The 23,336-nt window shown below is 52.7% G+C and overlaps 2 protein-coding genes across 4 annotated transcripts; both read left to right on the forward strand.

Annotated features, from left to right (window-relative positions):
- The first annotated feature begins 974 nt into the window (after positions 1-974).
- RNPS1 (RNA binding protein with serine rich domain 1) lies at positions 975-10,467 on the forward strand. Of its 3 annotated transcripts, none has more exons than XM_028484167.2 (9): positions 999-1,102; positions 4,017-4,204; positions 4,435-4,590; positions 5,252-5,443; positions 5,633-5,735; positions 6,042-6,195; positions 8,656-8,773; positions 8,882-8,905; positions 9,498-10,462. In XM_028484167.2, exons 2-9 carry the CDS (start codon positions 4,134-4,136, stop codon positions 9,595-9,597), a joined length of 918 nt encoding a protein of 305 aa, XP_028339968.1. In that variant the 5' UTR covers positions 999-1,102; positions 4,017-4,133; the 3' UTR covers positions 9,598-10,462. The 3 variants fall into 3 exon arrangements, with proteins under 3 accessions (XP_054938449.1, XP_028339968.1, XP_054938448.1); XM_055082473.1 differs by lacking the exon at positions 999-1,102 and adding an exon at positions 1,329-1,494; XM_055082474.1 differs by lacking the exon at positions 4,017-4,204 and having other exon boundaries at positions 975-1,102; positions 9,498-10,467.
- Positions 10,468-11,611: 1,144 nt separating this feature from the next.
- On the forward strand, positions 11,612-23,335 carry ECI1 (enoyl-CoA delta isomerase 1). The gene is made up of 7 exons (XM_024123691.3): positions 11,612-11,715; positions 11,818-11,931; positions 14,832-14,959; positions 19,241-19,387; positions 21,190-21,311; positions 21,422-21,600; positions 22,966-23,335. Exons 1-7 carry the CDS (start codon positions 11,664-11,666, stop codon positions 23,130-23,132), a joined length of 909 nt encoding a protein of 302 aa, XP_023979459.1. The 5' UTR covers positions 11,612-11,663; the 3' UTR covers positions 23,133-23,335.
- Position 23,336: the final 1 nt, after the last annotated feature.

Below are 23,336 nucleotides of genomic sequence, written 5' to 3' on the forward strand. Positions count from 1 at the left end.
TAACAGTCACGCAGCGTTGACTGCTTACCAGGCACAGCGCGGATAGAAGAGGGACATAGCGGTAAACAAACCTGCAAGCCCTGATGCCCTCAGTGCCGGTTTTACTCCGACAGCCTCCTGCCTGGTCCTGGGCCTCTAACCCTCACCCTCCTGCCTTCGCCAGAAGGCTCTGACAGTGCCTCCCCGCCTGCACCGTCCACCGGCCAGGGGATGACGCCATGGCGCCGTATCTTGCACATCTTCCCTGTTCCGTCCAACGCTAAACTCCACCTTCCTAGCCCCGGCTTCTTCCAGCGAGCCTCCGCGCCTTCGCACCAGCTGTTCCCTCTGCCGGGCACGCCCTTCCACTCGGGTCTCAGCTGCAGTGTCACCTCCTCGGAAGCGCCTCCCTTTCTGCACATTGTCTTCTACCCTGCAGTTTGCTGCCCGTGCGTTCTGGCTGCACAACCCCATCTTGCCCCACCAGGCCGAATTCCGCCGGCGCAGAAGCTGAGTCTACACGGTCACCCCTCACACCACGAGTGGTAATCGCAAGAACCCATCCCCGCAATGGGCCCGGCCCGCTGAGCCGCCTTCGCCATGCGGGTCCCCACGGCTGGCCGCCAAAGGCCGCAGCACCTGTGCACCCCTCCCCTAACCCCGCCGCCCGGCCTCTCCCAGCGCGAAGCTGCGGGGACTGGAGCCAAGCACCTTGGCACGCCGGAAGGCACGCCGCGAGCCCGGTGCGCACGCGCACGGATAGGGGCGGGGCCGCGGCCTCTTTAACCCGCTCCGCGCCGGCCCGCGAGCTGCCAACACAGCGCAGCCCTCCCAGCCCCAGAGAGCTGCCAGCTTGCCGGCCCCATGAGGGGTGCAGCTAGCCTGGGGCATCCCCAGACGCCCCTCCAGAGAGGGAGACAGAGTATAAGCGCACCGACGCGTCTCTCCCCAAAAAGGCCTTGGCCCTTTAACCCTCTCCTCGCTCGCGCCCATTGGCTGAGGCGGTCTACGTCATCGCTGCGCGCCGGACGACTGTGCCTTCCCGCTCCCTAATCCTGACGCCAGACCGGCGCCCGCCTCAGAGGCTGAGGAGAGCGGGAGGAGGTCGCAGCGGCGGGAAGATGTAAGTAGGGGGAATCCGACCCCATCCAAGCTTCGGGGACCGCCCGCCAGGGTCGGCGGGACGCATCGTGGAGCCGGCCTGCTCCCCGGCCACGCGGTAACAACGGCGGCCTAGCGGCGCAGCACAGGGTTTGAGAATAAAGAGTGTGGCCCGGGGCGGGCTGAGTGGGAGGCGCCGAGGCCGCGGCCCGGAAGTGGTCGGGGCCGCGGCGGGCGGAAGGGCGCCCTCGCTTCGTCCGCTCTGCGGCGGGCCCAGTGAGGCCCCCGGAATTCAGAGCAGCCGGGAACTCGGCCTCCGCCCTCGGGGCCCTCTCGCCGGGCTGGAGACCCAGGCCCGCAACGCCGGGCCCTACCCTGGAAGTGCTCGCGGCCCGGCGCCTGGACTGGGGAGTTGTGAGTGAACGCGGACGAGGGGCGGCGAGGTCGCGTGTGGGGCCGGTGCCGGTGGGTGCGGAGTTGCTTTGTGGGATGCCCTGGGTGACCGACTGACCCTCCCTTCGAAGCCGTTAATTCAAACATCGACTCCACGAACGTCTGCCGGGTTCCTGTGTGCCGTTCTCGGTGCTAGTCCTTGGGGTTAGGCCCCTAACGTCTTGGAGCTCAGTTTGACGGGTAACCCCAGAAGGGAGGATACGGGAAGGTTAAAATCGATGGAGGAGAGGCGTAGCTTTTTCTCTTTGTTATTTCGCATGAATTGTGCCTAAAATGTACTTTTAAATGGGGAAGGTGCTCTGAAGATGTGAGCTGAAACGCCATCTACTCGAGATTTAACTAATTGTTCTCTCCTCTCTCTGGCTGTTGGACGCGCACCTTTCCGGAGGATGGGGGAGGTAATCAAGGTCCTGTGCTGTTACCTGAACTTGTGTAAACAGAGAACCTCAACCTTTGCTTTCTAGTACTCAGGCCACACCCAGCAAAGCGTTCACTTACTCTGTGGTTCTTAATTTTTTAGCGTTTTAAAAATAACCGGTGGTGCTTGTTTTCACAAAGTACATTAGGGCAAATCTTTAGGACGGCGGTGGGGCCCAGGAATCTGCATTCTGGGCCAATTGATCAATAAGGTAGCCATTGGCCACACGTGGCTATTGAGTACTTGAAATATACCTAGTTCAAATTGAGGTGTTTCAAAGACTTGGTATGGGGAGGTGTAGATATTTTATTAATGAATTTGTATACTGATTGGTGAAAAGATAATACTTGGTGTGTAGCCTGTCAAATAAATATATTATTAATAGTTGACTTCATCTAACTGTTAACCAAGATTTTTTTGTAATGCAGCTACTAGAAAATTTTAGAGTACTCTTGTAGCTGGCACTCTTTCTATTGGACAGTGCTGCTCTTGGTGACCCTAATGGGGGCAGTCCAGGGACTCCTGTTGAGCATTCAGAGACTGTGTGTGACTTTAGAGTCAAAAGTTTATGTGGGAGAAGAGCCTCCAGAGCCTCTCTTCTAACATTAGCTAACGTTTATTGAGCCTTAACTAGGTGCCAAATTAACTTCTTTATGGGTTAATTTGGTTTATGTCCCTGATAACTGTGAGGTGTAGGAACTGTTTGTGTCACTGTACTGCTGATGAGAACTTGAGGCTCAGAAAGGTTAAGTGAATTGTCCAAGGTCACACAACAGAGCTTTGAATCAAACCCAGGCAGGCTGACTCCAGACTCTTAACCGTTGAATTATACTCACTGATTGTCCAAGGACACTAACCTTATCCAATGTTGCCTGCTGGGTGTCTATAGTACCTTATTATTTTAAGACAAAACATCTTAAAAAACTTTATAGCCCTGGAAAAGAGCAGCAAAGGTGACATTCTCTTTTGTACTTTCACTTGCATGTCCAAAGCTGGGCACTCTTTTCTTCAGTCAGAATGTTTATCCAGCATTTTGGCAGCACTAGTCACGTGGAAACAGCATCCTGATTGGTGTGCTGTGTCCAAGTTACTTACTGGAAGGTGAGCTAGAGGTAGTTGAGGCTGACATCCCGAGATCTTTGCTTGCAACTCAAGCAGATTGTACAAAACCTCACTGGAAATTCTAAAGACAACAGTCCCGAGGAAACAGGGCACATAATTAATTGTTTGTTCTTGAGTAATATTTACTAATGCCGGTTCACTGAGTACATGATTTTGAAAAAATGTGAACATACAGAAAAGTTGAAAAAATTTTGTGCAGTGAATAGCCACGTCACCAACACCTAGATTCTACATGATACATTTCTGTTACATTTTCTTTATTTATATCTAGCCACTCATCAATCTTCTTTTTCTTGCATTTCAAAGTAAGTTGCAGACTTTGGTATACTTCCCCCATAACACTTTGATATGCATATCATTAACATTAGTCAATGTTTACAATGACTACTCTTTAACGGCTTATTTTACTGCTTTTTAAATGTTCGTGGGGAACGTTTCATTTGTTTGTGTTTGGGTATTAAATGTTTTGATGCCGGTACCGGTCACTTTTGAAACGGTTTTTGCTTCCAGTCATATCATATATTCAGTGTATCCTACAAAGATTACAGCAATGAAACAGGAGATCTAATCCTATCAGTTGGGTTTTTCTCTGTTCTGCATGCAAATGTGGTGCTGTAGTGTTTCTAAAGGACTGTGGAGGGCTCATCATCAAACTTAAGAATGAAAAACGGGTATTGTACCACCTGTAAAATAACGGGACACCACCATCCACACTGTTCCTTAAGAAAAAAACAAGCTGAGTTGACGGTTCTACCTGTGCCTCCTGTGGGGGCGGGATCCCCCCGCTGAGGAAACATTGCTGGTCCCCCGTGTGTTCCTGGCTTTGTGGATGCTTGCTGCTTACTGTGTTCCTTGCTGCCTTCTCCTGTGCTCAGCTTTTGACTGCAAAGTAGATATGTTGCCTTGCCAATTTACTCTGTAAATCCTTTTATCTTGTTATTAGGCTGCACTTTGGCGTAAATTGCAATCGATTAGGGATCGTTTCTCAGACTCAAGTTAGAAGTGAGAGTTCAGATAAGTGAGGCCGCCATTGCTGCTTTGAACACCTCAGAAGGGGAGAATGGATTTATCAGGAGTGAAAAAGAAGAGCTTGCTAGGAGTCAAAGAAAATAATAAAAAGTCCAGCACTAGGTAATCCTTCTGTTAGATTTTTCTAGTGCTACTTTGGGGGTGCTCATTGCTAGGGACCCTCAGAAAGGGGAAAATTGGAAATGTCTTGAATTTTACAGTGAAAGTGTCCTAAGCCACAGATTGTTTTGCTCTGTGATTGCCTGGGATTTGTGTAGCCCTTTGGGGTTGTGCTGTTGTTTCAGGGTTCAGTCAAAGGGGCATGTAATCTCATACTCTTCCTCACTATCCAGGGCTCCTTCTCCTACCAAACGCAAAGACCGCTCTGATGAGAAGTCCAAGGATCGCTCTAAAGATAAGGGGGCCACCAAGGAGTCAAGCGAGAAGGATCGTGGCAGGGATAAAACTCGAAAGAGGCGCAGCGCTTCCAGTGGTAGCAGCAGCACCAGGTGGGGCTGACGGGTTAGAGCATTGCCAGGGCCTCGCATCCACAGCCGCGTCCCTCTTCCTTCCCAAAGAGCCCGCAGAGTGCTCTGTCTTCTTATAAAGGAAACACACTCAGATTTTTAATAGAGACTCTAATTTACGGCAAACTGGTTTGGGGTTTGCTCTGATTATATACAGAGGATGGTGTTGGGATTTTTTCTTTTCTAGAGATGTTAAGGAATGGGACATCTTGGGGTATGCTTTTCTCTCAAGTGCTTTTGATTTGGAGTTGTGATTGGATTGCCCTAGCCTGGAGCTTCCTTTTCCTTCTGTTGAAAACCAGCCTGCGTTAGTCAGTAGCTGCCTTCCAAGCTGAGTTGGTGGCTCTGACTTGCCAGGCTCCTCCTTTACGTCCCAGTAGGCAAGGCTTCTGTGTAGGTCGGAAGCAGCTCGTTCTTCCTTCCCATCACTGCACAATATGTATGCTGTTTTCTGTCCCTACCAAGGGCTTTGGCTTAGGGCAGGGATCGGAGGATGTCAGTGTTTGCCCCACTGGGGAAAGCAGTGGGGCTTGAAAATACAAGGCCAGTGGTTCCTCTTGAGAGCATGTGCAGGCTTGTCTGTTCAGTGAAGAAATGCTGCTCCCACCAATTGTCTGTGACCCCCCTCCCTCTTGCCCCTCAGGTCTCGGTCCAGCTCTACCTCCAGCTCGGGCTCCAGCACCAGCACGGGCTCCAGCAGCGGCTCCAGCTCATCTTCAGCATCAAGCCGCTCAGGAAGTTCCAGCACATCCCGCAGCTCCAGCTCCAGCAGCTCCTCTGGCTCTCCGAGTCCTTCTCGACGCAGGCATGACAACAGGAGGCGTTCCCGCTCCAAGTGAGCTTCCTTCCAGCACCACTTCTCCACCCGGGAGTAATTGGCTTGGGGGCTCTCCCCCAAAACCTGTGAATTATCTGGGGACCTAAATTAACAAACCGGGGGCTGTAAAGTTACCGTAGTTATTATAAAAATAGACCAAAAAAGGAGTTTTACTGTCTTAATAGGATTTTTTATTTTTTCAATCAGATCCAAACCACCCAAAAGAGATGAAAAGGAAAGGAAAAGGCGGAGCCCTTCCCCTAAACCCACCAAAGTGCACATTGGAAGGCTCACCAGGAATGTGACCAAGGTGAGGAATCCTGTTTCTGTCCAGTGGACAGTGGGGTGTGTCTCTTTTGCAAATTTTCAAAGTGGAAAACTGGAGAAGCAAGCCTCTGCCAGAAGGTGAACTTAGACTGTAGCATTTCGGAGGGCTGACTTGGTGATGCGTGACCAAGTAGAGCACTGGTTAATTCATTTTAATGGAATATATTATAAGTATGTGTTTAGGAGATTTACCCCCAGGTGCCAAGGTTGTAGTCATTGTGTGGTGGGTTCTCTGGCTCTTACACAAGTGATTAGTGGGTGAGCATTAGTGACCCTTCTTTTTCCCTAGGATCATATCATGGAGATATTCTCCACCTATGGGAAAATTAAAATGATTGACATGCCTGTAGAAAGGATGCACCCCCATCTGTCTAAAGGCTATGCATATGTGGAGTTTGAGAATCCAGATGAGGCTGAGAAAGCGCTGAAGCACATGGACGGAGGTGAGTTAAGCCCTGCCAGTTCCCCTCTGAACCCCTGTTTCTTTGTCCCTTGTCCAAGACCAGCTACCCACCACACATAGTGTGTTTAAAACCGACTTTCAACCTGGCTGCAGGTAGGAATCTCCCTGGAGGTCTTTCAAGATTCCAGTTCTTACTCAGTGGGTGTGTGTTTACCAAAAACATGTTTTGTGGAGCATGATTCTTGAAAAAAAAATTCATCAAATATGAATATCAATCTGTTAAAGTTTAAGGATCAAATGAATGGTTCCCCCCCACAAGAAGTATATTATGAATACAACGAAGCATCATTTTTATATGGAAATGTTTTCTTTAATCCTCTCTGAGTCATTTTCTCTCTCTCTTTTTTGGCTGCGTTGGGTCTTCGTTGCTGTGCGCGGGCTTCTCATTGCGGTGGCTTCTCTTGTTGCGGAGCATGGGCTCAGTAGTGGTGACTCGCAGGCTCTAGAGCGCAGGCTAGTAGTTGTGGCACATGGGCTTAGTTGCTCTACAGCATGTGGGATCTTCCTGGACCAGAGCTCAAACCCGTGTCCCCTGCATTGGCAAGAGGATTCTTAACCACTGCGCCACCAGGGAAGTCCTGAATCATTTTGTCTTTTGCTAACATTTCAGCATTTTTAGGATAACTTCGCTGAATTCACAACTTTTACCCATTTCCCATAGCCACTTTTTATTGGGTAGAATGATTTGTCAACCTTTGAACGCTTGTGAATAGTTTCAGATTTCGAATAGTCTGCATTTGAAGGAATATGGGACTTATCTGTGCCCCAGCTCACTGCTGTTGTACTGCAGGCAGCTGGAGCTGAGCCAGGAGTGCCCACAGCACTGTGGGCTGCCAGGCCAAGTGGGAAGGAGAGTCTGAACCCCTTAGAATCTTGGTATCCTTGGAGGCCCTCTTATACATTTGATAAATAGCCTCACAGGTCTTTGGATAATTGCCTTTGAGCTCTGGTAGAGTTTGCATACTACAAAATTTTCCTTGGTACTTAAGTACAACTCTTTCAATCTACTTAAATCCCTCTAGAGTGTTTTAGGAGTTAAGCATAAACTATGATCCATCCTTCTACACACATCAGCTCTTGGCTTTGTTGAGTCACGCCTTTGTTTTAGAGACTGTCAATCCTGTGTATTTGATAGAGTCTGAGCACTTGCTAAAAATTTAGGAGACTTGGGCACATTCAGGATGTGCATGATTATAAATATTCCACGTTGTCTTAAGGTTCTGGTAGGACTTTTCTGTGTGTCCCCGTATCATGCTGTGCACCACTGAATGGAACAGCTCCACACTGTCTCCAGAAAGAAAGTGGGAGGGCTTGGCCTTTACTGGTAGCTAGCCAGAGGATGACTTTGTCTCTGTTGTTACATAGTCAGTGCCTGTGAAATCCCTGATTTGGACTGGCTTTTGGCCATGGGCCAGGGCCACCTTAAGCCGTGTTTACTTAAATTGAGCCTTTCAAGTATGTTGTGAACATAGGTCCAAATTCCTGAGTCACCTTAGTACCTCAGAAGTTCCCTTGAAAGCAGGAGCTGAGAAGATAGAAGACCCTCTACCCTTTGGGGGTGCACGGGCTGTGCTTGGTCCCCTGAGCAGTCCCTGGACTGGATCGGGTTGCCTTATCCCCTGGGATTCTTGGGTCTGTGCCTCAGTTTCCTTTGCTCTTTCTTTCTCTGAGGTCCTGCAGTTTCCTTGTGCCTCCATTCTGAGCTGCCTCCCCTTGCCGTTCTACGATTTCATTCACACGTGTGGTTTTAGTACTTGCTGCACGTGGACTCACCTCCCTGAGGCGCTTTTTTCAAACTCTTTAGACAGACTTGACAACTCCTGAATATCCTTTCATTTTATTCCCCACCCCAGATGTCCCTTCTTCCTCTCAGGCCCCACCTCTCAGGAGATCACAGCTCATCCAAAACCCTGGTGCTGATCATCCTTCACCCCACCCCTGGGCTTGCTCACCTGATCATCACCAAGCTCCGGTGATTGTACCTCCCCATTATCCCTTGAATTCTTATGTTTCATCCCCATCTCAGTCCTGCCAAAGCCCCCCGCCAGGTCTCCTCACTGCAGTGCCCCCTTCACATTGCTCTTAAGAAGGAAGTTCAAGTGCAACACCACCTTACAGCTCAGGGCGGGGGCACAGCTCTTCCCCTCACTTAGCAAATTCCAGGCTGTTCTTTAGGTGTTGACTTGGATGGTACTTCCCGTGGAAGGCTATCCCAATGCACTAAGATGCGTCCCCCATTAGGTTCCCTGCTTCCTGGTAGTTTTCTTTATGAAACCTCCAATAACTAATTATGAGGTTCTTTCTGTGATCAGAGTAGTTTGTCCTTGTCCCCCCAGGCTCCTCCCTGTCTCACTCACCATGGTATGCCCATAGTTGGCATTGGGCCGGCCCAGGGTAGGTGCTTGTTAGATATTTTGTGACTTTATCCTTTTTTCAACAGGACAAATCGATGGCCAGGAGATCACTGCCACTGCTGTGCTGGCCCCGTGGCCTCGGCCACCCCCCAGGCGATTCAGCCCTCCCAGGAGAATGCTGCCACCGCCTCCCATGTGGCGCAGGTCACCCCCACGGATGAGAAGGTCGCGTTCCCCTTGGCGCGGTCCCAGGGGAGCCGCAGCCGCAGGAGCCGCTCCAAGAATGCTGCCACCGCCTCCCATGTGGCGCAGGTCACCCCCACGGATGAGGAGAAGGTGAATCACTTTGGAGTCTCACAGGGGACTGATTAGGGCCAGTTTCCGTTTATCTTATTTACAAACATAAAGTGAGGATGATGACTTTGGGACCTTGTCCAGCCCTGCCTGTACCCTGTGCCTCATGATGGAAAGCAGCATTGGTATAGGCAGCCTTCAGAGCTCATCGTGTTCTTTCCAGCTGGGGAAAGGAAGAGCTGCCTGATTGAGGGACCCTTGGGAGGTGTGGCCCCTCCCGTCCCTCCATGAGAAAACCGGAAGGGTCAGAGGAATAGGGGAGAGGCTAACATAACACCCTTGGCAGAGGCCAGTGTCAGGCCATCCTCTGCTAGTGGTGTCAAGCTGCACTTTGCACAGCCCTCAAAGAAGAGAGCACCTAGGGTCATGCCTTTGGTCTCCAGAACATTTGTGTGTCTCCCAAGGGTTCTGTGTCAGTGACATCCAAAGGGAGCTGTCCTGACTGAAGTGTTGGAGTGTGAAGCTGTGTAGAATTGTTCCCGAAAGAAGGCAGCTTTACCGCTGTGGTCCCAGATGCAGAGCTGCTCCCAGGGCGTGGGTTTCGTGTCTGATGTGGTTTCTCCTCTTCCCACAGGTCACGTTCCCCTCGGCGCAGGTCCCCCGTGCGCCGGCGATCCCGCTCCCCTGGCCGCCGCCGCCACAGGAGCCGCTCCAGCTCCAACTCCTCCCGATAAGCAGGGCCACCGAAGCTCTGCCCTGTGACTTGTATCCCATCCAACTCACTTTTGTCACTTTTCTAGCAGAAGGAGGATCGGTAGGAAAGAAATCCCTCACTCAGGGGCAGGCTTCGAAGGTGAAGGCAGTAATTGCTACATTTCCCCTGGCGGCAGAGTTCCGGCTGCAGGAGTGTTGTTGGTTTGGGGTCGTGCTTATAATGATGCCCTCCAGATTTCTGGCTAGAAAGCTTCCACATTTCTAGTTCCTGAGAGTCAGTTTAGTGGCAAAGCCAGCAGGGATGAGCAGGGGGCTCCAGGCGGTGGTACAGCCCCAGCCTGGGAGCATGTTTTCGCATTCCACAGATGACATGGGGCCCATCGGGTGGGCTGATCGTGCCCTAACCTGTTGGCCTGCAGGGTCGCACAGGAAAGGGTGTGCATTTACGCAGCTGCCATTCCTGTTAGCCTGGCCCTGCTCCCCTGCTCGAGTCCTCTTCTGACCTCTAGGGCCAAATACCCAAAATGGTTCTTTTCACGAGTACTCGTGTGTGCGCACACACACACACACACACACACACACACAAACCCACATCTCCCTTTCTCTCTGAAACTGGTAAGTTGAGAGCCAGCTCTATCAGGTCATCACAGAACCCCCCCGTTGTGTTGGTATTCATGGTGGTCGTGCAGGTTACTTTGGCAATGTGTACATTGCTTTTTTGGCTTTTATTGTACAGTCAGTACTATACATTTTCTGTTTTGAGTTTTGTAACTTTGTAGCATTTTAGATAATACTGTGTTTGTACTTTGTTGTGTAGAGAAAAGAATTGTGTTGAATAAACCTAGGATTAGAGTGCAGCTCGAGTGTTGGGTTCACTGCCTCCTTCCTGTCCCTTGGCCCCAAAGGCAGCTTCAGTTGTGAGGTAATTAAACATGATTGTCTAAAAAATGTTTTGGTTTCATTCCCAAAGTCACAGCTCCAAAACCTCTCAACCAGAAAAACACTGGAAGTGTTTGAGTATTGGGCTGCTCCTTGGCTAGACACATTTTAGAAAGAGGTGTTTTTTGTTTTTCTTTTTTGGCCATGCCATGCAGCATGCAGGATCTTAGTTCCCTAATCAGGGATCAGACCTCCGCCCCCTGCACTGGGAGTGCTGAGTCTTAACCACTGGACCATCAGGGAAGTCCCAGAAAGAGGTGTTTTATCACCTTTATATTACAGGAGCTTTGAATTCTGCCTGACCAGAAATGTGGATTTCATTTGCTGCTATTTTAGGTGGCCATGGAAGAACTATTTTCCACCTCAAAAACTGGTTTGTTCCACAAGGAACAATTGAAAACACTTAAGATGTTACAAAAACAAGTCTCAGTTGCCTCCCCCTCCCCCGTACTTGGCCCTTGGCCCTTACCGTGTCCAGTGTTCAAACTGAATGGTCAGAACAGTGTTCAGGCAGGATCAAGCAAATACGAACACGAGATGTCCCCTTCCTTGTGGGGAGCACTGCAGTCCCACAGTGGTGTGAGGGTGCCTCACCCCCTTGGGGAAGGTGAAGGGTCAGTTCTTAGTCACCAGGCTGTTGCTGCCCCACGCCTGTGGCTAAACCACCAGCTGTGATTCCTGGTCCCACCACAGGCAGGAGGCGGAGCTCACACTGGCCCCCATCAGCACCCCCTCTAGCATCCTTTCTAGTGCCCACAGCTCTGCTGGCGGCTCTGCGGGGCCGCAAGCTGCCGGGGTCCCCACAGTCCCTGACTACCGCTCAGCTCACAACCCTCTCCGGGACTCGCACACTCCGTGACTTACGTGTGGTCCCGGGCCTGGGCGGCTCGATCTTTGCGTGGTGGCGCAGCTGCGGGTCGTGGGGAGCGCGGCGGCTGGCCTGTCCGTGTCTTCCTACCTGCGCCCCTTTACCCTGCAGCCCCATCGCCCTGCTCTGCTAAGCCCGAGGCTCCGCCCGCTCGGGCCTCCGACCGCGGCCTTGACCGGGCGCAGCCTCTGCCTCCCGGAGGAGAGGCCTGGGCCCTGGGGGCGGGGCGGGCGGCAAGGCCACACCCCGGCGCCGCGACCCCGATCCAGCGCGGTCAAGATGGCGCTGGCGGCAGGAACGCGCGTCTCCTCGCGTGCATTGCTCCGCCCGTGTGCGTGACCCGGGGCGGGGGTCGGGTTGGGTAGGGGCAGGGGCCCGAGGCAGGGGCCGTGTGGGCGCGGCAGGCTAACGGGCCTCGCGCTGCCCTCCGCAGGGGCCCTGCTCCGGGGCGCGACCATCAGGCGGACGGAGCCGGCGGCCGGCGGCGGGGACAGCGCGCGGCGCTTCGGGACCCAGCGGGTGCTGGTGGAGCCGGACGCAGCCGCAGGTAAGCGTCCGGAGCGCGGTGTCCCGAGCGCCCGGCCGCCCGGCTGTGGGGAAAGAGGGGGGCGCTGGCAGCAGAGCGGGCTTCACTGGGCAGTGCGTTTGAATTTCCCCCAACTCCAGGCCCAGACCTGGAATCCAGACTCGGGAGAACGCTCGAATTTCTAAAGACCACGGGATAAAGCCCAATTTTAAAGGCAGTTTCTGTTGAGTTCAAAGCGTAAGGGTCATCAGTCTAGGTGTTTTCGCCCCCCAGTTCATTAATGAAGATAAATATATTTCAGTTTTTAAAGTTTGGGGCATGTGCTTCTTAAGCTATTAAATTGGGAACTAAAATAATTGGAAGTATTTCAGAATAAAATATTTTAATTTTTCTTAATACTCCCAAATGGCACAGAACCCAGCAGATATTTTTTTAATTAAAGCCAGGAGCCACAAGTGAAATCACTCCTACCCACTCCCATCTGAACACGTCCTGAAAGTCTCCAAGGGGGATTTTAAAAAGAAAAAGCACTTTTGAAAGAGAAACCAGTGCTTTCTCTACCAGAGAGCACTTCAGAGCTGGGTCCTGAGCAGGCTTGGCATCGGAGGCGTGCAGTGCCAGATTTTAGGACAAGCTGTCTCATGACCTCCCAGCTCCTGGCCTCAGCCTTTCAAGATGCCCCCATCCCCACTCCACTCTGGCTTGGCAGGGAGCCAAGCTCCTCCCCAAACGGGGCTACAGTCTCAGCCCCCCTGAGCCCCCCAGACACACACAGGTTGTGCAGCGCTGCCTGTGCCTGGACTGCTGTCAGGGCACCCACCGTGTTCCTTGGTTCAGTTCTCTAGTTTAGCTCCTTTCTGGGTTGGGGGCTGCCCGAGCCAGGTGATGAGGGGCCCAACTACGAGTCCAACAAAAACCTGAGTTTCTGAAAGGATCGTTTCTGTGACAGATTTGAATATATATCAAAAATTGCATAAAACACATTTTTAAAGTATTGGAGTAGGTGGTGGTGGTTGCACAAGATTGTGAGTATACTTAATACCACTTAGTTGTACACTTTAAAATGGTTTGAATGGTAGACTTTCTGTTATGTAAACAAGTAAGAAAAAATTATCAGTGAGACAATTTTTACCAAAGTGCTTTCTCACCCCACCATGGAAGAACTCGCTAGCTTCAGCAGCTTATCGTAGTAGAAGGTTGAGTTTGAGGTCAGAAAGCCAGGCTTGGTTCTGTCCTCACTGCCAGACCTGGGTAACCTTAAGGCATCTTGAGGCTTGGAGGAATTAATGGAATAAAAGTGCTTTTTAAAATGTTTTCATTTGAGACTTCCCTGGTGACACAGTGGTTAAGCATCTGCCTGCCAATGAACGGGACACGGGTTCGATCCCTGGTCTGGGAAGATCCCACATGCCATGGAGCAACTAAGCCTGTGTGCCACAACTACTGAGCCTGTGTTCTAGAGCCCACGTGCCACAACTACTGAAGCCCATGTGCCTAGAGCCCATGCTCTGCAACAAGAGAAGCCACCGCAATGAGAAGCCCACACACTGCAACAAAGAGCAGCCCCTGCTCGCCGCAACTAGAGAAGAGCCTATGCGCAGCAACAAAGACCCTATGTAGCCAAAAATAAAATAAATAAATAAATTTTAAAAAAAGAAAAAAGAAACTTACCTCCGAACCAAGTTTGGGGAGCTCTCTTCTGAAAGTTTTGATTGCTTCTTATGTGTACATGTACATACCTGTAGCCAGTTAATAATTACCTCTTCCTCATAAATCATAGGTCTCAAAAGAGTCTCTTTGCCTTCAGGACTTAATTCTCATTCCTAGAGGATTGTTTGTGTTGACTATCCAGAGATTTCCAAGGCTTTGACCAGGGAAATGTACCCTAAGTGAACAGTGGCATTTCTGAAGCCCTTGGGGTCTGCCCTTGGGCCAGGCAGTGAGAACAGATGGCCCCAGCTGGCCCAGGCCAGCAGCTGCACTGTCCACAAGGGCAGGCCCTGCCACTCCTGCTTTCCCTGCTGCTGGCAGTATAAATGAATAGATGGAGCGTTTAAGAACATCTGACCCCTGATACTCTTACTCTCAATCCTTAAACAAGCATGAACCAGAGGCCGCCACTGGAGTTCCTCCTTGCACATCTGGTTCTTAGAGTTTGCTCACTTAAGAAACTAAGGCTGGGCTTCCCTGGTGGCGCAGTGGTTGCGCGTCCGCCTGCCGATGCAGGGGAACCCGGTTCGCGCCCCGGTCCGGGAGGATCCCACATGCCGCGGAGCGGCCGGGCCCGTGGGCCATGGCCGCTGGGCCTGCGCGTCTGGAGCCTGTGCTCTGCAACGGGAGAGGCCACAGCAGAGGGAGGCCCGCATACCACAAAAAAAAAAAGAAACTAAGGCCATTTCCTATTCCCCTGAGGATGTAGGACTTACATCTGGGAGAAAAAGATCAACAAAAATTTGTACATGAATGTTCACAGCAGTATTACAATGGCCAAAAGGTGGAACTAACCCAGGTGTCCATCAGCAGATGAATGGATAAGCAAAACATGCTGTACACAGATAATGGAACGTTATTTGATCTTAAGAAGGAATGAAGCACTGATGCATGCTACTACATAAATGAACCTTGAAAACAGTAAATGAAGACAGACACAAAAGGTCACGTGATTCCGCTTATATGAAATGTCCACAATTGGCAAATCCATAGGAACAGGAAGGAGATTACTGATTGCCAGGGGCTGGAACAGGAGGAATGGTAACTGCTGATGGGTACAGGGTTCCCTTTCTTATAAGGTATATGAATCTCACCTCAATTTAAATACCCAAATCTGTGTAGCTTTCCATGGCCTAGTTGAGGGTACAGGGTAGTTGGGGGTACCTTTCCCATGCTGGGTATGAGTTTTGTCCTCTTCATTTTCAAACTAGGGGTCGCCGTGATGAAGTTCAAGAACCCCCCAGTGAACAGCCTCAGCCTAGAGCTGCTGACAGAGTTCATTATCAGCCTGGAGAAGCTGGAGAATGACAAGACCTTCCGAGGCGTCATCCTGACTTCGGTGGGTGCTCCTTAGCTCCCCCAAGGCCCCAAGTTCTCAGGTCGAAGTCCAGACTCGGGAGCCCTCCTACACACTTCACATGGTGGAGAAAACCCAGGAGGCCCAGGTGCGGGTGCCACCACAAGGGGCTTCCAGGGGTTGTAGTCCTGGGTGTGGGGGCTCGAGGGGGCCTTGCCATGGGCAGCTGGTTCTCCCACAGGAGGCTGATCCCTAGTTCCTAGGCCACCTCCCAGGTCATGCGGTTGTGGAGCCAGACCTGGGGCAAGCCTCGGCCCTCCATGCCCTGGGCCAGGATGTAGGTGACGGCAGGTGACGTTTCTGCAGGATACCCTTGAGGCCACGCGACCTCACGAAGGGTGGACCCTGTGCAAACTTGGCAGCAGCTTCATGGGGACCCGCCCAGGCTGGCCCCAGTGACGGTGCCCATCCCAAAAGCTGTGCCCTCTATTCCCATCTGGGAAGGTCCTAGAGTTGAGGTCTCAGAGGGCAGGCTTTTCCCTTCTGAATTCTCGAGGGGAATGGGAACGGCAGCATTTCCCCTACAAGCCAGCAAATGCTGGTAACAACAGGACTTTGTTGGGTCAGGAAGAGCACTGGGGTCACCTTTCAAGTTAGAAGGAGCCACAGACAGCATACGCATCGCCCAAAGCTAAGTGCCACGATACTAGAGACCAATGGGAACACCTTGGCTCCGCTGTCATTAAAGGTGCAGGAAGCAGACGGTCACAGCCTGCTTCCTGCACCTTTTAGGCCAAGGTTTGGAAGGTCCACTGTGGACTCGCACCTGCTTCCTTAAACCCTCAGGTTGTCCTGGGGTGGCGTGGAGTTGCAGCTCTGGAGAGCCTGGCTGCCTCTGACGAGGGGACCCATCACTGTGCTGGAGGCACGGACCAGCAGGGGACCCTCAGGGGCTGGCCTGATGCACGCACCCAGTGCATCCCATGAAGCTGGGGTTTGCAGAGCCAAGCCTTGCCCCATCCCATGGGAGTGAGATGACCTTATTGCTCCAAGGGTAGGACTGATACTGGGTGTAGATCATTTGAGGAAACTTTCTAACCTGCCTAGAGATGCTGAAATTGCCTAGGAACTTTTCACCCTGGATAATTCCTGAAAATACTCCATTTAAGGTGTCATTTCATAGCCTGACATTTTCTTTATTATGCTCTGAAAATGAGAGAATTGCATGTCACCAAAGATAGGACCTTTAGAACAAAAGAGGGGAAGACCCGTCGCTTGTCCAGGCCCCCAGCCCCTGTGCTCTGGGGACAGGAAGCCAGCATTTGTCCTTCTGGAGCCTGCGTTCTCCCTGTGACAGTGTCCTCCCCTCCAGCAATGTGTCTGCGCCTCGTGTTCTGTATCCAGTGCCTCCTGTGTACATAGCACAAGGCCTGGCCCAAAGTGGGTCCTCAGCAAATGTTTTGGAAGAACTTGTGTTAGTTGGGGCCACCTTAACGAAGGACCACCAACGGGGAGCAGTGGGGCAGAACAACAGAAATGTATTTCCTCACGGTCTGGAGGCCACAGGTTCAAAATCAAGGTGTCAACAGGGCCAATCACATCTAGAGGCCGTGGGGGAGAATCCTTTGCTTCTGCCAGCTTCGGGGGGCCCCTGGGGTCCTGTACTTGTCTCCACATGGCCGTCTGCCCTGTCTCTGTGTCTGAATTCTCCTCAGAAGGACACCAGTCAAAGGATTTAGGACCCCCGTACTCTGGTATGACCTCACCTTAACTTGATCTTATCTGCAAAGACGCTGTTTCTGAATAAGGTCACATTCTCGGGTTCTGGGGTGAGGACTTGACCTTGTCTTCTTCGGGGACACGGTTCGGCCCACTACAGACATGTTGCTGAATCACAGAAATCACGGAAATAGGCCAACCCACATCCGTTTTCATCTGTCTGGCAGAGGCCATCCTCAGCTGGGATTAATGTGTTCGTTTCTCTCACATCCAGAATAGAGTTCTTTGCCTTTGCTTCCCTCCAGCGCCAGGACTGTGGGCAAGTGCTGTCAGCCCCTCCAGCTTCTGTGCTGAGAAATGAATTGAACTGGGGAGGCAGTGGGGAGGGGGGAGCCAGGAGCTCATGGTGGGAAGAGATTAAGGAGGAAGGCTGAAAAGCTGAATGTCAGTCCTGCCACATCCTCAGAGCAGGAGCAGCTCCATCCCCCTGCTGTCCCATCCCCCCACCCCCCACAGGCGCTGGCTCATGGGTCCCTGCTCTGGCCTGTGAGACAGCAGGACCTGTGAGACAGCAGGATGTGGTGTACCGACCACCAGTCTTCCCATCCCTGAGGGGCCTTTTTAGTGACAGGAGTGGAACACGGTCCACGTAAACAAAAGGCCAGCCTGCTGGTATCAGTGCACACACAGGCACGTGTGTATATGAGAAACACAGAGCCGCGTCTATGCCCTGCACTGCAACTTGCTTTTGTTGCTTAATATAAGGATGTAGAGGACTTCGAGTGTGGCTGCCCCTCCTCACAGACACTACAGGCAGGGAAGGGGGTTCGGTCGTTGCTGCAGCAGCACATGGTGACCACGGCCAGTGCTGGTTAGTGATCAGCAACCCCAGGTGCGGTGTTCTCGGGTGAGGGCTGGGGAGCTGCCCCTCCCCTGGCCTGCATTCTTGACCGAACACCCAGAACCTGGTGCCCATGCCCAGAAGCACCTTCTGCCTTGGTCTGCGCTCCCCACCCCCACTTTAGCGGCTGTGTTGGGGCCTGGGGTGTCCACACAGGACACACGTGCCTTACAGATCCTCCTCCAGGCTTCTGTCTCACGTGTGACAGCCCAGGGCAGAGGTCTGTCTTTTTTTTTTTTTTTTAACATCTTTATTGGAGTATAACTGTTTTACAATGGTGTGTTAGTTTGTGCTTTACAACAAAGTGAATCAGTTATACATATGTTCCCATATCTCTTCCCTCTTGCGTCTCCCTCCCTCCCACCCTCCCTATCCCACCCCTCTAGGTGGTCACAAAGCACCGAGTTGATCTCCCTGTGCTATGCGGCTGCTTCCCACTAGCTACCTATTTTACATTTGGGTCCCTGCCACTCTCTCACTTCGTCACAGCTTACCCTTCCCCCTCCCCATGTCCTCAAGTCCATGCTCTAGTAGGTCTGTGTTTTATTCCTGTCCTACCACTAATCTCTTCATGACATTTTTTTTTCTTAGATTCCATATATATGTGTTAGCATACGGTATTTGTTTTTCTCCTTCTGATTTACTTCACTCTGTATGACAGACTCCAGGTCTATCCACCTCATTACAAATAACTCAGTTTCATTTCTTTTTATGGCTGAGTAATATTCCATTGTATATATGTGCCACATCTTCTTTATCCATTCATCTGTTGATGGACACTTAGGTTGCTTCCATGTCCTGGCTATCGTAAATAGAGCTGCAATGAACATTTTGGTACATGACTCTTTTTGAATTATGGTTTTCTCAGGGTATATGCCCAGTAGTGGGATTGCGGGGTCGTATGGTAGTTCTATCTGTAGTTTTCTAAGGAACCGCCATACTGTTCTCCATAGTGGCTGTATCAATTTACATTGACCAGACTGCAGCCATGACATAAGTTGGTCCATCTTTTTTTTTTTTTAAACAGAAACCATTTTATTTTATTTATTTATTTTTGGCTGTGTGGGGTCTTAGGTGCAGCACGCGGGATCTTTCGCTGCGGTGCATGGGCTTAGTTGCCTGTGGCCTGTGGGATCTTAGTTCCCCGACCAGGGATCGAACCCACATCCCCTGCACTGGAAGGCAGATTCTTAACCACTGGACCACCAGGGAAGTCCCGAGGTCTGTCTTCTTGACTGCTCACCACTCCCTCCTTCCCTGGCCGGGTCCTGACAGCTGCACCTTCCAGCCTGCACCGGAGTCTGCAGTTTGCTTTTGGGGTAAATCAGAACATGTGTCCCCTCCGACTGTCAGGAGTCCTCCCCCGCCCCTGAGTTCCTCTGCTCGGGATGAGTACAGAGGTATGCACAGAGTCCGGTGTGTTTATGTCCCTGGGGGAGCACCTGGCCCTGCTGCCTTTTCTTCCAGTTTGAAGCTGGAAAGGGAAGAATATCCCAGGATGCAGAAGGAACAGAGTCCAAGGGAGGTCCAGGCTGCCTCCCTGGAGCCCCCAGCTCTGGGCTCCTGGGGGCAGCATCCTGCTGCCTGAGCATGACCTCAGCTCCTCTGTCCCTTGAGCACCTGTGGGCTTCCTGGGCCCTGGGGCTCTGTTGGCACCGTGGGGCAGACTCTGACGGGGCCCCTGCCCACCCCCACCTCCCCAGGACTGCCCCGGGGTCTTCTCCGCAGGCCTGGACCTGAGGGAGATGTGTGGGAAGAACCCGGCCCACTACGCCGAGTACTGGAAGGCGGTGCAGGAGCTGTGGCTGCGGCTGTACCTATCCAACCTGGTGCTGATCGCCGCCATCAACGTGAGTGTCCCCGCTCCCGAGGGGCCTCCGTGGCTCGCTGCGGGCCAGCCCTTAGCGTGGGGGTGGATGTGGCCCTGCCCTCAAGAAGCCCTTGGAGAGGAAGGGGGCAGTCGGGAGACCCTCAGAGGTGTACAGGTCAGCTTGCCATTACAGACCAGGTGAAGGGGGGGCCTAGAGATGGGGCTGGGGTGGACTTGCTCACTGAGGTGGGGATGAGTGGGGGGGCAGGAACCAGGGCCCATGGTCGACGTGGCCCAGCAGGAGGGTTATGAGGGTGGGGGCAAGTGGGGGATCAGATCTACATTTTGGGAATATCACCTTGGCTGGCAGATTCTTAACCACTGGACCACCAGGGAAGTCCCGAGGTCTGTCTTCTTGACTGCTCACCACTCCCTCCTTCCCTGGCCGGGTCCTGACAGCTGCACCTTCCAGCCTGCACCGGAGTCTGCAGTTTGCTTTTGGGGTAAATCAGAACATGTGTCCCCTCCGACTGTCAGGAGTCCTCCCCCGCCCCTGAGTTCCTCTGCTCGGGATGAGTACAGAGGTATGCACAGAGTCCGGTGTGTTTATGTCCCTGGGGGAGCACCTGGCCCTGCTGCCTTTTCTTCCAGTTTGAAGCTGGAAAGGGAAGAATATCCCAGGATGCAGAAGGAACAGAGTCCAAGGGAGGTCCAGGCTGCCTCCCTGGAGCCCCCAGCTCTGGGCTCCTGGGGGCAGCATCCTGCTGCCTGAGCATGACCTCAGCTCCTCTGTCCCTTGAGCACCTGTGGGCTTCCTGGGCCCTGGGGCTCTGTTGGCACCGTGGGGCAGACTCTGACGGGGCCCCTGCCCACCCCCACCTCCCCAGGACTGCCCCGGGGTCTTCTCCGCAGGCCTGGACCTGAGGGAGATGTGTGGGAAGAACCCGGCCCACTACGCCGAGTACTGGAAGGCGGTGCAGGAGCTGTGGCTGCGGCTGTACCTATCCAACCTGGTGCTGATCGCCGCCATCAACGTGAGTGTCCCCGCTCCCGAGGGGCCTCCGTGGCTCGCTGCGGGCCAGCCCTTAGCGTGGGGGTGGATGTGGCCCTGCCCTCAAGAAGCCCTTGGAGAGGAAGGGGGCAGTCGGGAGACCCTCAGAGGTGTACAGGTCAGCTTGCCATTACAGACCAGGTGAAGGGGGGGCCTAGAGATGGGGCTGGGGTGGACTTGCTCACTGAGGTGGGGATGAGTGGGGGGGCAGGAACCAGGGCCCATGGTCGACGTGGCCCAGCAGGAGGGTTATGAGGGTGGGGGCAAGTGGGGGATCAGATCTACATTTTGGGAATATCACCTTGGCTTAACCTGGGGAAGGCAGGGGTGGGGCTAAGGCCAGAGGTGCCAGGAGGGCCTGAGTTGGGTGGAGAGGAGGGATGGCCAGAGTCAGGAAGACTCCATGGGGTGTGGTGGCCGCTGACGGCCTCTGTTCGGGGCAGTGGATGTGTGAGATGAGGGCAGAGTGAGGTAGGGCCTCGGAGGACCTCCTGCTGGAGGAAAGGAGAGGAGAGGCCGCTTGCTGCCCTGACATGAGCCTGAGAAAAGAGGGGGTGTTCTGGGCCTGAGCGCTCGCCGCCCTGCCAGTGCCCACGGCCTCAGGCTGATGGGCAAGCCGGAGCCCATTGTGCGCACACCCCCAGACAGTGTTGGTACAGCATCCTGGGGGCTGGAGGCACCCAAGAGCTCACAGCCACCTGAGGCCCTTCCTTGGGACCCTGGCTCTCTGGAAGATGACCAGAACCAGCCACAGCAGCACCCAGAGCCCGGTGGTCCTGCTTCCCCTTCAGGGAGCCTGCCCGGCCGGAGGCTGCCTTATCTCCCTCACCTGCGACTACCGGATCCTGGCTGACAACCCGAAGTACCTCATGGGGCTGAACGAGACACTGCTGGGCATTGTCGCCCCCTTCTGGTAAGGCTGGGGGCTGCACCCACACTCCACCAGGCCCGGGGCTGGGCCCACCCCCCCACCCCCATCCCCCGGGAGCCCTGAGCCCACTGTGAGTGGGTGTCTGCTTCCAGGTTCAAAGACACCCTTGTGAACACCATTGGGCACCGTGCCTCAGAGCAGGCCCTGCAGCTGGGGTTGCTCTTCCTGCCAGCAGAGGCCCTCCAGGTGGGCCTGGTGGACCAGGTGGTGCCTGAGGACCAGGTGCTGAGCACAGCACTCTCGGTGATGGCCCGGTGGATGGCCATTCCAGGTGAGGGGCATGGGGGCGGGGGGGGGGTGGGCAACAGCTGTGGGTACCAGTGGGCAAGTAGAGCCCTGTCCCCTCCCCAGCCTGGAGCCTCTGGTGAGACAGGAAGTTCTCAAGCAATTCACAAATGAGCCATTCACAATAGCAGACTGACCTAGTGTCCTGAGGCTGATGTAACAACTTACCACAAGAGGGGGAGTTGCGATGGGGTGGGGTGCTTAAAACAAGGGAAATGCATTCTCTCAGTCTGGAGGCCAGAAGTCTAAAATCGGTGTGGGCAGGCCCTCGCTCCTGCCAGAGGCTCTGGGGGAGGCTCCTTCCTGCCTCTTTCAGTTTTGGGGGCTCCAGGCGTCCTTGGCTGTGGCTGCGTCACTCCCATCCCTGCTGTGTCTTCACATGACCTTCTCCCACAGTGTGTCTCTATATCGCAGAGCTCCCTCTCCTTTTAAGGACACTTGTCCCTGGATTTAGGGCCCACCCTGAATCCAAGATGATCTCAGTTACAGCTGCAAAGACCTTTTTCCTAATAAGGCCTCTTGCACATACTTTTTTGGGGTCCACTGTTCAACCCACTACACAGACAACTGGAAACAGCTTGTGTGTCTGTGTATAGAAATAGGGCTGCTTGGGACTTCTCTGGTGGTCCAGTGGTTAAGACTGCCCACTTCCACTGCAGGGGGTGCAGGTTCTATCCCTGGTCAGGGAACTAAGATCCCACATGCAGTGTGGCCAAAAAAAGAAAAGAAATAGGGCTGCTTATATCAACTATGGTAGAAACCAGGGATCAGCAGGCTGTCTGTAAAGAGCCAGGGAGATTTTCGGCTTTGTTGGTCACATGGTCTTTGCCATAACTACGGCACCAGAGCAGGAGGGCGGGCTTAGAGCACGTGAACTAACAAGCATGTCTGTGTTCCAGTAAAACCAGGCCACCGAATTCTGAATTTCATGTAATTTTCACTTATCACAAAATATTACCCTTTTAAAATTTTTTCCATCTATATAAAAATGTAAATCCCATTCTTGGCTCTTGAGCTCTGGGGGGCCAGGTTTGCAGATGCCTGACACAGACAAATGCCTGAATACTGTGCAGCCATTAATTATGTTGTAAAAGAATATTTAGTGACATGGAAAATATTGCCGACAATATAGTTGAGGAAAAATAACAGGTTAAAAAGGCAACTTTCACAACATTGTCCTGGAAATCAATGGACAGTAGGGAACAGATGGCTTTCACTTTCTTCTCTTTGCTCACTTGAATTTTCTAAGTTTTCTACCGGAGTTTCAGCTGGAACTCTCTTGGAAAGCTTGGGAATACCACTGTCCCGGAGCAGAGCATGGGTTTTCACAGGTGGGACCCATCTTCTTTAGATCACGCTCGACAGCTGACCAAGAACATGATGCGAAAGACCACGGTAGACCGCCTGGTGAAGCAGCGCGACGCAGACATCCAGAACTTTGTCAGTTTCATCTCCAGAGATTCCATCCAGAAGTCCCTGCAGATGTACTTAGAAAAGCTCAAACAAAAGAAAGGCTAAGGGCTGGGCTGCCCATGCAGGTTTTTTAGCCGTATGCACCCTTCTGGGGGCCCTATGGTTCCAAGGGATTTAAAGAAGCCGTTTTCCAATTTAAAAGTACTTTTAGCTCTTTGTTTTGCTCATCTCCCTAAAAGTCCTGTTCCTTGTAGCCATAGTCCCAAGGCCTGTGCTTGGCGGGTGGGCAGGTAGGCACAGCTGGCAAGC

The sequence above is a fragment of the Physeter macrocephalus genome, unplaced genomic scaffold (assembly GCF_002837175.3).
Source record: "Physeter macrocephalus isolate SW-GA unplaced genomic scaffold, ASM283717v5 random_137, whole genome shotgun sequence".
NCBI lineage: Eukaryota > Metazoa > Chordata > Mammalia > Artiodactyla > Physeteridae > Physeter > Physeter macrocephalus.

What these genes read in the sequence shown, in the direction of transcription:
- RNPS1 (XM_028484167.2), top strand. Translation starts at nt 4,134, where the DNA reads ATGGATTTATCAGGAGTGAAAAAGAAGAGCTTGCTAGGAGTCAAAGAA. An exon ending in TCACCAGGAATGTGACCAAG is followed by an intron (nt 5,736 to 6,041) that starts GTGAGGAATCCT and finishes CTTTTTCCCTAG; the next exon opens with GATCATATCATGGAGATATT. An exon ending in GCTGAAGCACATGGACGGAG is followed by an intron (nt 6,196 to 8,655) that starts GTGAGTTAAGCC and finishes TTTTTTCAACAG; the next exon opens with GACAAATCGATGGCCAGGAG.
- ECI1 (XM_024123691.3), top strand. Translation starts at nt 11,664, where the DNA reads ATGGCGCTGGCGGCAGGAACGCGCGTCTCCTCGCGTGCATTGCTCCGC. An exon ending in TGCTGATCGCCGCCATCAAC is followed by an intron (nt 19,388 to 21,189) that starts GTGAGTGTCCCC and finishes CTTCCCCTTCAG; the next exon opens with GGAGCCTGCCCGGCCGGAGG. An exon ending in CCGGTGGATGGCCATTCCAG is followed by an intron (nt 21,601 to 22,965) that starts GTGAGGGGCATG and finishes CATCTTCTTTAG; the next exon opens with ATCACGCTCGACAGCTGACC.